Source organism: Lytechinus pictus, chromosome 18 (genome assembly GCF_037042905.1).
Source record: "Lytechinus pictus isolate F3 Inbred chromosome 18, Lp3.0, whole genome shotgun sequence".
Taxonomy (NCBI): Eukaryota; Metazoa; Echinodermata; class Echinoidea; order Temnopleuroida; family Toxopneustidae; genus Lytechinus; species Lytechinus pictus.
In genome coordinates this window covers 10,943,401-10,957,868 of record NC_087262.1, presented here as the reverse complement: position 1 = coordinate 10,957,868, position 14,468 = coordinate 10,943,401, and the positions used below count along the sequence as shown (strand labels likewise).

Sequence of the window (14,468 nt, the reverse complement as noted above, 5' to 3'; positions counted from 1 at the left end):
AATCAACAAGTAAGTAAAAATGGAGGAACGGGATGATGTGAGGGGAACTGCAATGGATTGAAAAGAAGGAGTGAGGAATGTAAGAACGTCGGTCAGAAGACTCAATAGCTCTGTTAGAAAACAGGCATATGAGAATAAAACGTGTCGATACATAAGAAAGACAAAAAATATTCTTGTAGATATCAACTTACAAAATCCACCCCCTCCCTTTACTCTCTCTCTCTCCCCCCCCCCCCTTCTCTCCTCTTCTTTCCGGTTCTCTTCCCTACTCTCCTGCAGGGTGGTGTCGTATGGATAGAGTTGGAGAAGCCAGAAGGAGGGGGGCTAGGTTTCAGCGTGGTGGGAGCTGAGAAGGGGGGCAAGACCAGTATCTTCATCAAGACCGTCACCCCTGACGGTGTAGCCTGCAGGGATGGACGGCTCAAAGTTGGAGACAGGCTTCTACAGGTATTTTTTAATGTTTTCTTTTATTTCTCATAATCAATGAGAATAATAATGATAATAAAGGGTATTCATTAAGTGCATAATGATTATTGTAGTTCTCTATGTGTTTTACAAATATGAATTGACAAAATATAGATATAATAAATATACAAAAAGACAGTAAAACGATTCATCTATAATTCATCATAATTGATTGAAATTGTTTTTGTGGATGACATTAGGACTATGTGTTGCTGATGGTAGTGTTGATGTTGATAACAGTTAGTGATAGTGGTGGTAATAATGAAGGTGGTCGTGTTGGCAATATTGGTGGTGTTGATCATTCATGTTCATGATTGTAAGGATGAAGATGACGATGATGATTATTGCAATGGTGTTGGTAATGGTGGTGGTGGTGGTGATGACGGTTGTGGTGGTGGTGGTGGTGATGATGATGATGAGGTGATGGTGATGATGATGATGATGATGACGGTAATGGTGATGATGATGATGATGACGGTAATGGTGGTGCTGGTGGTGGCGATGATGATGATGATGATGATGATGATTGTCACATTGTGTTTGATGTGAACTTGACTTATTAGTCTAAACAGGTTGTTTGACCACCCAAGAATTAAACTATAAGATAAAATTGTACCTTTCAATCAAAATGAATTTATTATATATATCAATATTGCCATTATCGAGGCTCACAAGCTGTCAAAACATAAAGTTCAATAAACCAGTATCAATAAGTTTTGGAACAATCTGTCTCAATTCAAATTAGTATAATGTAAATAAACTAAGTATTGTGACCTGCTATTCCTATTCAAAGGAAAGAGCATAATCTCTGTGTGTGTTTATGAAAACAATGTATATACTATACATATACCGACTTTATATTATGGGGAAAGTTCAGTTTCTCAAGTCTTCACTCATCACCCGGTGTCAGACGCAAATGGATGAGCAGTGCCGAACGGAAGACGATATGAGGATGAACTCGCGAATGCGATGAACTTGCCAAACTAGAAGAAACCGGATAACCTAGATCTCGGGACTTTCCCGTGGATAACGTAGCAATCGTAGAACGTCGTAAGACGTCGAAGAGGCCGTGAACGTCACAAGACGTAGGACGTAGCTAAACGAGGAGAACTTTGGCGATACATGGAGACACGGAACGTCAAAAGACGTGGATAAACCATGGAGAAAAACGGCCGTCTGGAAGAGAATACGCAAGGATTAACAGTCTACAGTCCATATCATTTCTGTTATTCAAATGGCTTATAATAAAGTAAATGCAGAGTACATTCAAGCAGGTCACTGAACTTTCTATACTTGCTTTCGAGTACCTAATAGCAGTGTCCTAACTCTGAACAAGTGAAACATTAATCCTAACAAAGCGTCATATAAAAATCTCCACTCTCCTTAGTTGACAAGTGTTTAACATTTGTAGTAAATAGACTAATTGTCTTGATAAAGGACAAAATAGCTTTCAAGTTAAAATTATTGGACAGTTAAGTCACTTCCTAAAACAATCATTTCATGACGTGTGTAAGGCATAAAATGTATCATAAAGTGTATGACATAAATATAATATTCGATATCTTTACATGTATGTCTTATATCTTAGTCTTTAGATAGCATAATTATCCTTCGTCATGTTCAATTGTAATACAAATTAACATAACAGTTTCTAAATGTTATCAAAGCCTTCCATAATTATATGGTAAAATAAAACATCAACTTACAGTCTGGACCTTGAATTCCAACCAGTGAACCAACCACTGCTGGCTTACATGCCACTCCAAATATCAAAGGCGTGGCACCAAAGTGCTGGCTTTCCCAGCCAAGGAGCTGCTGAAAGGTGCTGCTGCACCCTATGCTTGCTTATCTGCAGTCTGCTGAGCATTTGCTTGCATTGCCCTATGCAGTGCACACACACAATAGCTATCAAACACAGTGAGGGGTTGCCTACTCTAGCAGTCAGGTTTGGTCTATTCATAAACAAATTAAGGAGTTACTCAACCAAGTAGGCTCTTCCACTGGCTAGTAAAGGGGAGTTTGAATAAGCTTCTGACAATGATGATGATGATGATGATGGTAATGGTGGGTGATGATGATGATGATATTAATGGTGGTGGTGGTGGTGGCGATGATGATGATGATGATGATGATGATGATGGTGGTGTTGGTGGTGGTGGTAGTGGTGGTGATGGCAATGATGATGTTGACAGTGATTATGGTTGTGATGTGGTGATGATAAACGATATATGTCATGAATATTATGATGAAATGGTTATAATGTTGAGTAACAAACAATCTTTATTTTTTAACAGGTCAATGGACAGAGTCTAGTTGGAATGACACAAAACAAGGTCATTACAATTCTGAGGAAAAGTAAAGGTGTCGTTAGGCTCGCTGTAACAGGGTAAGTAATGAAAAGTGTTGCCAACTTAGTAAAGAAGTATTAGTAGTGATGTATATGTATTCCTCTCCCCACTGTTGGTGGTTGCCGGAGGCACGTTTTCCGGTTGTCCGTCCATTTTTCTTTCCCATTTTCATTCTCGCAATAATTAAAACCAATTGATGGATCAACTTCAACCATGTGATAGATTAACTTCAATCATGTTCTGAGTATGCATATGCATGTAGGAGAGTCACTGATCTGACTACTAGCGAAGATTCTTGAAATGAAAAAAAAAAATGAAAATCCATATTTTATTGTTCGAAATAGACATGAAATGAAATACTCCGAAATTTGCTTCCCCAATTGATCATGGGCCGGGCAGCCGCTGTGCAGCGCCAGATCGACGAGGCTCTATCCCTTTAATCGTTAAACGCCAAACAGGGTAGCAGCAACTCCCATTTATAACGTCTTTTGGTCTGACGCGGCCGGGGTTTGAATCCCCGACCTCCCGGTTGTGAGACGTACGCTCTACCAACTGAGCCAACACACCGGTTATTCTTATGTTCCATGCCATGCATATCACTATTGGATAAAACCACAAGTGACTGTATTTCATCATTTTGCTTTCACCCATGTATTTTCAATCGAGTAGCCAGCTTTCTCGACCAGCAAGTCTGATCGGAACGGATACCGAACGACAGACGCCCTCTGTGGTTCAAGATCGTCTCTCCCGTGCCATAGAGGAGGACGAGAACAGCGATGCCGAACTGTCGCCTGCTGAATCGTACACGGAATCGGCCCGGGATGCTGGATTCAGGAAGCCACTTGGTGGGTAGTAGTTCACACTAAAAATTTAAGCTGGGTGGTTACAGAGATTAAAGTTAGTCCCCTTTGTTGTATGCACAACTACAGGTCCTAGCTATTTCATATGTGAAATGAAAGATGACCAGGGGCCTGTTGCAGAAAGAGTTGCGTTTAAATGCAAGTCAAAATATCAAGCGCAAGTCCCGAATACGGGTGCTTCATTGGCTGAAAATCAAGTTGCGACAAGATTTTTTTAGTTGCGTTTGATCGTAACTCTTTCTGCAACGGGCCCCAGATTTCTTTCAACCCCTTTCCTTTATTTGCACACAATTGATGTTTCTCTTTCTATGTTAGGGCCCTGTCTCACAACAAGTTGCGATTGAAGTAATCAATCGCAATTATGGAATGACATCAGTGTCATAGATTCTCCCTCTAGGTGGCATGTGTGCTTGCCTTTGTGATAAAAATAGGCCTATACTTAAAAGGTGCAACATTTTATACAAAATATTTCCAGGTGGGCGTTTCATAAAGCTGTTCGTAAGTTAAGAGGGACTTTAAGAACGACTGGTGATCCTTTCCTGTGGTAAATTGTATACATTAAAATGTTCACTGGCAATGGCTTAGCGCGTAAGAAAGGTTCACCAGTCATTCTTAAAGTTGCTCTTAACTTACGAACAGCTTTATGAAACACCCACCCCCCCCCCCCCGGTTGTACATGTTCAGAAGCCCTTTGTTACTGACTTCTGCAAAGCAAATGAATTTTCCAACTACATGTAAACTGATATGTTTTTAATTTGGATTTGAAGACGTTCATTTTTTTTTTCAAATTTACAAAATATCTTGAATGGACATGATTTTTTATGCATGATGTCGTCTGTGGCTTTCCATAGTTGAGATCAATTGGATCAATCACAACTCTTTGTAAGGCAGGGCCTGGGTCTGTGTTTCGTTTTGATATGTTATGTAGTAATGCATGATGAAGACTTACTGATTATCATTTTCTACTGGTTTTTCTTGTGTCTTCATGTTTACCTGTGGGTAGTTTTCTCTGCCCTTAGTATTGCATGCACTTTTGTCAATCTTTGTTGTATTGTTATTTTTGCATGTGTAAACTAGCCTGTTTCTCTTTGATTTCCTGCTGATGAAATACTTAACTACGATGGGGATCAAAATATAGATAATCCAAATTTAGATGGCTAATATGAAGTAATCATTGAATATTACAATTCAAATTTACCATAATGTGAAAGAGCAATGTCTCATCTTTTTAATGATATCTTACTCACCCCATGCATGACTGAGTAAATTAACTTGGAAGATAAGAGATACATATTCCTATTTTTCCAAGCTTTGGTAGAACGGATGAGGCTGATCAGTCAATGAGGAACTACAACCTTTTCAGCCCTAAACTTATTAGCCTACTTCAACATCCCTATACAATTAGATTGATTATAAAGCATACAAAATTAGTGTAAAGCATAAGAAATAAGTCAATTTTTTTTTTCAAAGATGGCTCTTTATATTTCTGTTTGATCTTTCTTGCACAGAACTTTTCTCATTTTCTTCTTCAGAATTGTTTTTGTTTGTGTTGGTATAATGTAATCTCTTGATATTTTAATATTTGTGATTTATTTTCAGTCTGATCTTTGTGCATTTGTGTCTCTGATATGATGTTAAAACTTTACCTTTTTATTTCTTTCCTTTTTCATCACTAAACCTGTTCACATGTTGTCACTTGTGCTATCCTTGTCCTAACCTTACACCCTACACCTTGCACCCTTCACCTGTGTTGTGTTTGCATGTTTTCCTTTGACCTTTGACCTGATGACATGTCCTGACCTCATAAAACAAACCTTTTCCCCTTATCTTTCACCATCATGATGATGGATATTATTCTTGATATTTTATCTAAACACCCAAACTTAAGTTCTACCCCTCCTTTTTGCAATCATTAATCACCCACATTCACCTTTGACCTTTCCTGACCTGACCTTACCCGACCTTGACTGTTAATCTCCTCTGTTGCTACGGTAATGGATCTTGTCATTTGATCTACGCAACCAAAATCAAACCCTCACCCCTCCCCTTAATCATTTCCCCTTCCCCATCGACCTCTTATCCAACGACCCCTGTGACCTCACAGACTACCTCTCGGACCATGACGACATCATTGACAGTGTGACCTTTGACTCCTCCCTGTCATTCACCCTCCCCTTCAGTGTGGCAGGGTTGCACAGTACCCGCACGTTTGGTGACGTTGCTATCACCCCGCCCCCACCAGAGTTCAGGGTGGGCTACCCAGGTAATTTGCACTGTCGTCTGTTGTGTTTGTTCTAGGGAATACATGTATTTCACAAACTTACATGTATATACACTACTCAAAAAAAGTTAAGGACCACTTTTTAATGTGTGTATACAATTTTCAAACCGGGTGTTGTATTTCTAGAAATACCCGAATATGGCTGTCTTGAATCTCCTCAAACACCCTGTAACAATTTCACACATGGGTGGTTTCAGTTGTTGCATGATGTCTCTCGCATTATTGCATATCCTGAAAAGTGGGCCCATTGTGAAGTGGTACAAATGTGGATTCAAATGCATTTTCTGTCTTTAGTCTCTACAATCAACAAATTGCTGACAACAGCAATGCCAAGATACAGCTGTCCAGGATGCCATCAAACACAATGAAATCAATTTCATACATGCAGTTCTTTCATGTCTCTTGCATCATTGCAATGTGCCCGTACAAAAGTGGCTTCCAAAGCATTTTCTGTCTTTAGTCTCTACAATCAACAACTTGCTGACAATAGCAATGCCAAGATACAGCTGTCCAGAATGCCATCAAACACAATGACATCAATTTCACACATGCAGTTCTTTCATGATGTCTCTGGCATCATTGCAGTGGGCCATAAGACAAGTGTCTTCCAAAGCATTTTCCGTCTTTAGTCTGTACAATCAACAACTTGCCTACAACAGCAATGCCAAGACACCACCTAAGTGAAACAGATGTAGCCAGAGCCCTAGGGATGCTGGAAGCTGGCCTCAGTCAGCGAAGAGTAGCCAGAATGATGGGCGTGTCACATAGTGTCATTAGCAGAGCAAATCAAAGACACCGAGAGACAGGGCTATACTCCGAGAGACCCCGCAGTGGCCGACCAGTTTCGACAACCCCTAGAGATGATCGCTACTTGACGAATCTCAGCCTCCGCAACCGCTTTCACAGTGCACGCCGCCTCAACAATGACTTCGCTGCAGCAACTGGAGTGATTGTTTCCACTCAAACAATCCGTAACCGACTTCACAGAGCCAATATGCATGCCAGACGGCCAGCTCAGTGTGTCCCACTCACTCCTGCTCACAGAAGAATTCGTCTCAACTGGGCCGGGGAGCATGTCAGATGGACCAGACAGCAATGGCGTAGAGTTCTGTTCACAGATGAGAGCAGATTTTCCCTTGACCACAATGATGGACGTTCGAGAGTCTGGAGGCGACCAGGAGAGAGATTTGCAGACCCCTGTATTGCAGAACATGACCGTTATGGGGGAGGCAGCGTCATGGTGTGGGGAGGCATCACCTACGCCAACCGTACTCGTCTCTACGTGGTCCCAGGGGGAGCAATGACAGGAGTGAGGTACAGGGATGAGGTCCTTGAACCTATAGTGGTGCCATTTGCAGAAAATGTGGGACAAAACATCATTTTCATGGATGACAATGCCCGTGCCCACCGAGCTAGGGTGGTGACCGAGTTCCTTGAGGGCCAGGGGATTGAGCGTATGGAGTGGCCAGCGAGGTCCCCAGACTTAAACCCGATAGAGCACGTCTGGGACATGATGGGGAGGAGTCTCGAGCAGCTCGAAGCCCATCCACTTAGACTGCAGCAGCTGGGTGTGGCTCTGGAGGCTGCATGGGATGCACTGGACGTCAGAGACATCAATCGCCTCATCAGCTCCATGAGACAGCGCTGTGAAGCCGTTATTGCTGCAGGAGGTGGTCACACTCGTTACTGAACTGCCTGAAAGACACTCAGACATTCGTTTTTACCACTTCATGTCGGTAGCTGATACCCCTCGGGGCCCACTTTTCAGGATGTGCAGTGATGCGAGAGACATTGTGCAACAACTGAAACCACCCATGCGTGAAATTGATTACAGCGTGTTTAAGGACATTTAGGACAGTTGTACTGAGGTATTTCCAGAAATAAAACACCTTGTATAAAATCTTTATGTACGTTTTAAAAAGTGGTCCTTAACTTTTTTTGAGTAGTGTATGTACTGATAAGGTTTATTGAGACAAGAAGAGGCAAAGTTCGGCAATACTCATGTTGTTCAGATATGGTGAAGTGAATATGCAGTATGTGTATAAGAACTTGCAAACCGTTTTGTGTGAACAAACTTAATTTCCAACTGAATTTACATATATAATTATTGCATCACGGACAATCAAAACATCTTATTCTGAATCTGGAAGAAAGGCTCAAAAAGGGTCCTAAATGGCGTAGAAAAATGACAACATTGTTTTGACTCTTGCGATAATGTCATATCATGTCTTATGGGGCATTGCATGCAAAAAAAACTCAAAAATTCAATTGAATTCATGCAAAGGTCTTGCACAAGTTGAGTTGTAATTGAACGCATATCAACGATGACTTAATTTGCATTTAATCAAAGTACTTACACTGTATGCTTGATCATTGGACTCAATAGTCATTTCATTCGAACATCATGATCATGTGTAATTATGTCAGTAGTTACATTGTTAATGCAAATATAGACAGATCATTTTGCACATATTTGTTTTTTATTTGCACTTCCTAGTACTATTTCAAAGAATGTGATTGGTCCGCAATTGTTTGTCATAAATAAAGTCTCTTGCCTCTTCACAGTTTTCCATATCCTCTTACAACTATATGCACAAAAATATTGCTGATCTTTGTCAAACCATGTCTAAATGAGACTCTACCCAAATTGTTTTCATCTGGGGTTTTTTTCTTGTTATTTTTTTGTGGGGGCATCATTATTTGAATTTGAGAATGTTTGAAGAGTAATCTTTTACAGTGGAATATATTTTTTTCAAGGATCATCTCTCTTAATATCATCAAAATGCCCCACAGTAAATTCTTTCACCCATCCCAGAACTTCAAGGTCACTTTAAATCATGTTTAGATAAAACAGTTGCCTATCCCTTAAACTGATTTATAATGCATTCTTATAACAGTGATAACAATCTGATTTGAACATTCATTTACTTTTTTGCCAAAGAAACATACCTTTGCAAATCATCCATAAGAATCTCACTTTGGTTTGTATACAGTACATAGTAGACTATGCTAAAGTTGAACTACTTTAAGTTGAATAATCTTCCAGAAGTTGAAACACATGTTCAGACCAGAATATATACATGTACAAACAAGTTTAATTCACATCTTCTAAGTCATAATTCCCTGAATCAAACAGATTTATGTGGTCTTAAAGGATTTGACTCAGGCAAAATTACCTACACAGTTTTTCTAGGAACTTTAATATTCACTGCAAAAGAATATAAATCTTTTGCTGGTACTGTATGGAATACATGTACCATGATCCTACATTTAGTTCATTTCAAGAGATATTATTGATATTTAGTTCTATTATAGCACATTTCAAGAGATCATAATAATATTCAGTCCTTTTAAAGCCCATAACACATTGCAATGAATGTCCCTATGCACTTATAGAAAATCAAGAAATGAAATTAGAATGTTAGTAAAGAGTATTAGGCACAGAGTTCAACATATGTCAAATATAGAATATAGTAGGCCTATGTAGAAATATATATACAGCTGTGTATGACATTATAATCACTTCTATATCTGCATGCATGTATATATCTACATTACTACCACTATAGAACAAGACACGGATAGTGACATCGACTCCACGGCTGACCTTCCCAACGACCTTGAGATCCCGGAAGGCGCAGGAAAGAAGTCCGATAGTCTTCTGGCGGCTCAGAGATTAGGCAGAGCCCTGCAGGTTTGTAACAAGTTTAAAGCTTAAGCATTGTAGTTGCGGCAAACAAGAATTCCATTAGGAAGTATTAAAATAAGTTAAAGTAGAAGGTTGATTTTAACTAGTCTATATTATTATTTTAGATCTAGATCTATACATTATGATTCTACTATTTTACTACTGATTTACTATGCGCTAGTATTCTATATGATGAAGAAAGCTATTTGTAGTTACCATTCCCAGACAGTTAAGTGTCAAATGAGCTGATAAATTGAATCTGTATTTGAGATTTATGTCTTAATTACTTTTAGAAGGGATATTGAGAAATGACACGACAGATCTCAAGTTTTGTACATTATAAATTTCTTTAGCATGTATGCATCTTCTTACATTTCTGTTCTTGCTGTTTTATTTCTGCTCTCTTCAGAAGCGAAGTAGCAAACAGGAGAGCGACGATGATTCGCTTTCCTGGGGTAGCGACAACAGTCTCCCGCTTGATGACGAGAACATTGGCGAAGGGGCCAACGGAGCCGTGCGAGGGACGCCCAGTACGAAAATCCTAGAAGACATCACGGATGCCCAGCTTGAAAACATGCCTATCGTTGCAACAATCGAGGGAGGGCGCTATTCGGGTAGGAGTCTGAGGAGCAGCATTGCGAAGATCCAGAAGCAGATCGACAAGCAGGATCCGGCAGAGGAGTTTAAGGTGGGTAGTTCTCACAGGGAGGATTTATGCCCATTCAGACACAGATTGATACATGTATTTTCAAAGATCCATGTTGTTTCAGGCATGAGTTTGAAGTACGTTTTGAAATTTGTCATTACAATGTACCCAAGAATCACTGTATGCGGTGAGATTTTGGAATCTTTGAATTACATCTAAAAATTACTGATTTGAGGGGAGATATTTTATATGAGATCTCTGAATATTTTATAAGATCTTTGAATTTGTTGTGGTTAATGTGTTCATTTGTGTAAATCACTCAAATTCTATACAACTTGTTCATGTATTAATGTTACAGACACTCCGTCAGGTGAAGGCTATAGACAACTGCGAAGAAGCAAAGAAGGTACAAAACAAAGACAAGAATCGCTTCAGAAATGTCCTACCATGTAAGTTCATATTATGTTTGTAAAGTTTCTCTTTTCAGTCTGAAGTTCAATTCAACTGTAGTCTTACTCTGTTATAAAATTTATGGGAAGCCAAAATTGTCAATGTTTTGTTTTATTTCATGTTTCTTATGTTTATTGTGTTCATTCCATATCTTTGATCATGGCAAAAACTATTTCATTATTATTTTCAGACAATTATGAATGAATTTAGCACCCATATGTACTGACACATGGCACGAGTCTCACAATTGGCTATCCATAGTTAAACCACAAGTTTAGACCAGGGTTGGAATTAACCCAAGCTGAATAATAGTGATAATAACAACAACAAGCATTTATATAGCAATAATCTATCCAGAGGGACACTATTATTATTACCCCGGCTCTAGCTTGAGCGAGCCGTTTGCAGCGCTCGGTGCATTCAAGGAATTAGTCCTGCTGGTTACCCATTCAAGTCACCTGGGTTGAGTGCAGCAAAGTGTGGCTAAATGTAAGAATACAAGATTTAGAGTCAGTATACCAAGTCTTTATAAATGTGTTTTTGTAACTAATCCATCCTCCTTTTTGCTCTAGATGACAAGACGAGAGTAATCTTGGAGGATAGCGGGCCGTCGGACTACATCAACGCCAGCCACGTCAAGACACAGGTCGGCAAGGATACCTACGAATACATCGCCTGCCAGGGACCCCTCCCTAATACCACCCAGGATTTCTGGCTGATGGTCTGGGAGCAGAGGGCAGATGTCATCGCCATGGTAACGATGGACGTCGAGAGCGGGAAGGTGAGATGATGGAGGTTTTATAGTGCGGGACAGGATTAAATTGCAGCTGTGTCTGTATTTAACTTGTTCTCAAAACATTATTTTGATCACTCTAAGTCTGAAGTTGCATGCTGAAGACATGAATTAGTTGACATGAATTAGCTTTATGATGATGGTGCTGATGTTGATGATGCTGATGTTGATGATGCTGATGTTGATTGTGGTGACGTTGATGATGCTGATGTTGATGATGCTGATGTTGATGATGCTGATGTTGATTGTGGTGACGTTGATGATGCTGATGTTGATGATGCTGATGTTGATTGTGGTGACGTTGATGATGCTGATGTTGATGATGCTGATGTTGATGATGCTGATGTTGATTGTGGTGACGTTGATGATGCTGATGTTGATGATGCTGATGTTGATGCTGATGTTGATTGTGGTGACGTTGATTGTGGTGACGTTGATGATGCTGATGTTGATGATGCTGATGTTGATTGTGGTGACGTTGATGATGCTGATGTTGATGATGCTGATGTTGATTGTGGTGACGTTGATGATGCTGATGTTGATGATGCTGATGTTGATTGTGGTGACGTTGATGATGCTGATGTTGATGATGCTGATGTTGATTGTGGTGACGTTGATGATGCTGATGTTGATGATGCTGATGTTGATTGTGGTGACGTTGATGATGCTGATGTTGATGATGCTGATGTTGATTGTGGTGACGTTGATGATGCTGATGTTGATGATGCTGATGTTGATTGTGGTGACGTTGATGATGCTGATGTTGATGATGCTGATGTTGATTGTGGTGACGTTGATGATGCTGATGTTGATGATGCTGATGTTGATTGTGGTGACGTTGATGATGCTGATGTTGATGATGCTGATGTTGATTGTGGTGACGTTGATGATGCTGATGTTGATGATGCTGATGTTGATTGTGGTGACGTTGATGATGCTGATGTTGATGATGCTGATGTTGATTGTGGTGACGTTGATGATGCTGATGTTGATGATGCTGATGTTGATTGTGGTGACGTTGATGATGCTGATGTTGATGATGCTGATGTTGATTGTGGTGAAGTTGATGATGCTGATGTTGATGATGCTGATGTTGATTGTGGTGACGTTGATGATGCTGATGTTGATGATGCTGATGTTGATTGTGGTGACGTTGATGATGCTGATGTTGATGATGCTGATGTTGATTGTGGTGACGTTGATGATGCTGATGTTGATGATGCTGATGTTGATGATGCTGATGTTGATTGTGGTGACGTTGATGATGCTGATGTTGATGATGCTGATGTTGATTGTGGTGACGTTGATGATGCTGATGTTGATTGTGGTGACGTTGATGATTCTACCGAATTTGTTGTGCTGGTGATATAACAGCAATTCCGTAATATGATCAACCGTTTTGTTCATCAAACCCCATTTTGCTCCATTCTCACTTCACACCACAAACTGCTAAAGCAATGCTAATGTGAGTATTAGAAATTACCATATGATCTTGAAAACAGATACAAATCATTTGACAGAGTTTCCCATCTACATGTACTGTACATGTAAGGAGTCGGACATACACACTTCATGAAATTGCACTTCAAAGTAAAGGCGATTTATTACTTTATTTTAAGTCCATAGTCCAATGAATCCAATGACCGGGGTAATAATATGCTGTAACGCCCTTTGAGCCATTCTAGGAAAATTGCTTTATAAAAATTGGCTATTATTATTATATTCAGATTTTGCTTTTTATTTTAAAGTCTGCATGATGTATTTTCATTCCTCTGTGTTTAATACAGGTGAAATGTCATCGCTACTGGCCAGAGTCGGCCAACACGCCCCTGATGGTTTACGACCGGATTGAAGTGAGGCTGGAGAATTATCAAAACTTGGAGAACTTCAGCATCAGGAGAATACTCATGATCGACACAGAGGTAAGAGCACAAGCTTCCACATACGTAATGTTATGTAGTATGTAGTTTAACTTCCTGTAATCCTATCGGTCATTCATCTTCACTTGTTAACAAACTCCCCCAATGTCATCTTAGAATTCCAAAAACCCCAATACCATTTAACTTTTAAACCCTGACTATAAAAGTCCAACCCTCGGTGATGTCGGCTAACTTCAAGGAACAAAAGTTCTAAGAAGAAGTATGACTCACACTTCTAGCCCCAGTCAGTGCCCAGAGCATCACCACACCCCTTATACCAGAGAAAGTTTGATAGACCGTTACCTGTAGACCGATCAGAAGAAGTTTAGATCACTTCCACCTTGAATTGTTACACCCCCAAAACTAATGATATAAATAAAAGACTTCTTGATTATTAGAGAGAGACTACAGAGATACAGCCGCACTGTATATACTAGATCCACACTCATCCAGATAGACCGACTGACTTCAAGACTTAAAAGTTTAGACATGAACTATATTATACTTCTGAATATTTGAATCCATTGCCTGCTGTATTTTGATTCTTCATTAATATCTACTCAACTATACTCAAACTTTGAATAAATGCTTAAGATTTGAACTGCAAATGATTTTCTTCAGAGTTCATCATTTATGTTCATTTAAACTTCCCTTCTAATATAATACCGATCCCAAATACATGACGGTAAGATGGTGGATAGACAAAGGGCATATAACACCAAGAGGTGTGTCACAAAGATTTCAGTGTGACTAAATGTCACACTGAAATTCTCGATTGCTGGCTGTATTGAGGAGGCGCGATAGCTCAGACGGTAGAGCGGTGCGCTATTGCTCTTTGGTAAGGTATTAATCCTCATTACCAGGTCCTTCGGAGAGGACCTTAAGCCGTCGGTCCTCTGGTTGCTTGCTTACAAGCATTCATGCTTTCTTAGCAATCAGGTAAAAAAATCCCAACCAACCAATCAATCAATAAAGTGCATCACTGCATTGGTATGAATGCTCAGGACACAAGCCCCTA

At 39.8% G+C, this 14,468-nt stretch overlaps 1 protein-coding gene across 4 annotated transcripts in view; it reads left to right on the top strand.

Annotated features, from left to right (window-relative positions):
* The window catches only part of LOC129281542 (tyrosine-protein phosphatase non-receptor type 13-like), a 68,692-nt gene that overhangs the window by 48,461 nt on the left and 5,763 nt on the right, over positions 1–14,468 (top strand). For 3 of the 4 annotated variants that reach the window (XM_064112936.1, XM_064112935.1, XM_064112934.1), the window contains exons 35-43: positions 280–447; positions 2,760–2,851; positions 3,483–3,658; positions 5,778–5,936; positions 9,524–9,648; positions 10,052–10,330; positions 10,647–10,737; positions 11,311–11,519; positions 13,319–13,453. In XM_064112936.1, the coding sequence (XP_063969006.1) occupies positions 280–447; positions 2,760–2,851; positions 3,483–3,658; positions 5,778–5,936; positions 9,524–9,648; positions 10,052–10,330; positions 10,647–10,737; positions 11,311–11,519; positions 13,319–13,453 (1,434 nt within the window). The remainder of the gene's footprint in view (positions 1–279; positions 448–2,759; positions 2,852–3,482; positions 3,659–5,777; positions 5,937–9,523; positions 9,649–10,051; positions 10,331–10,646; positions 10,738–11,310; positions 11,520–13,318; positions 13,454–14,468) is intronic. The other variant, XM_064112937.1, reaches the window with a different exon arrangement.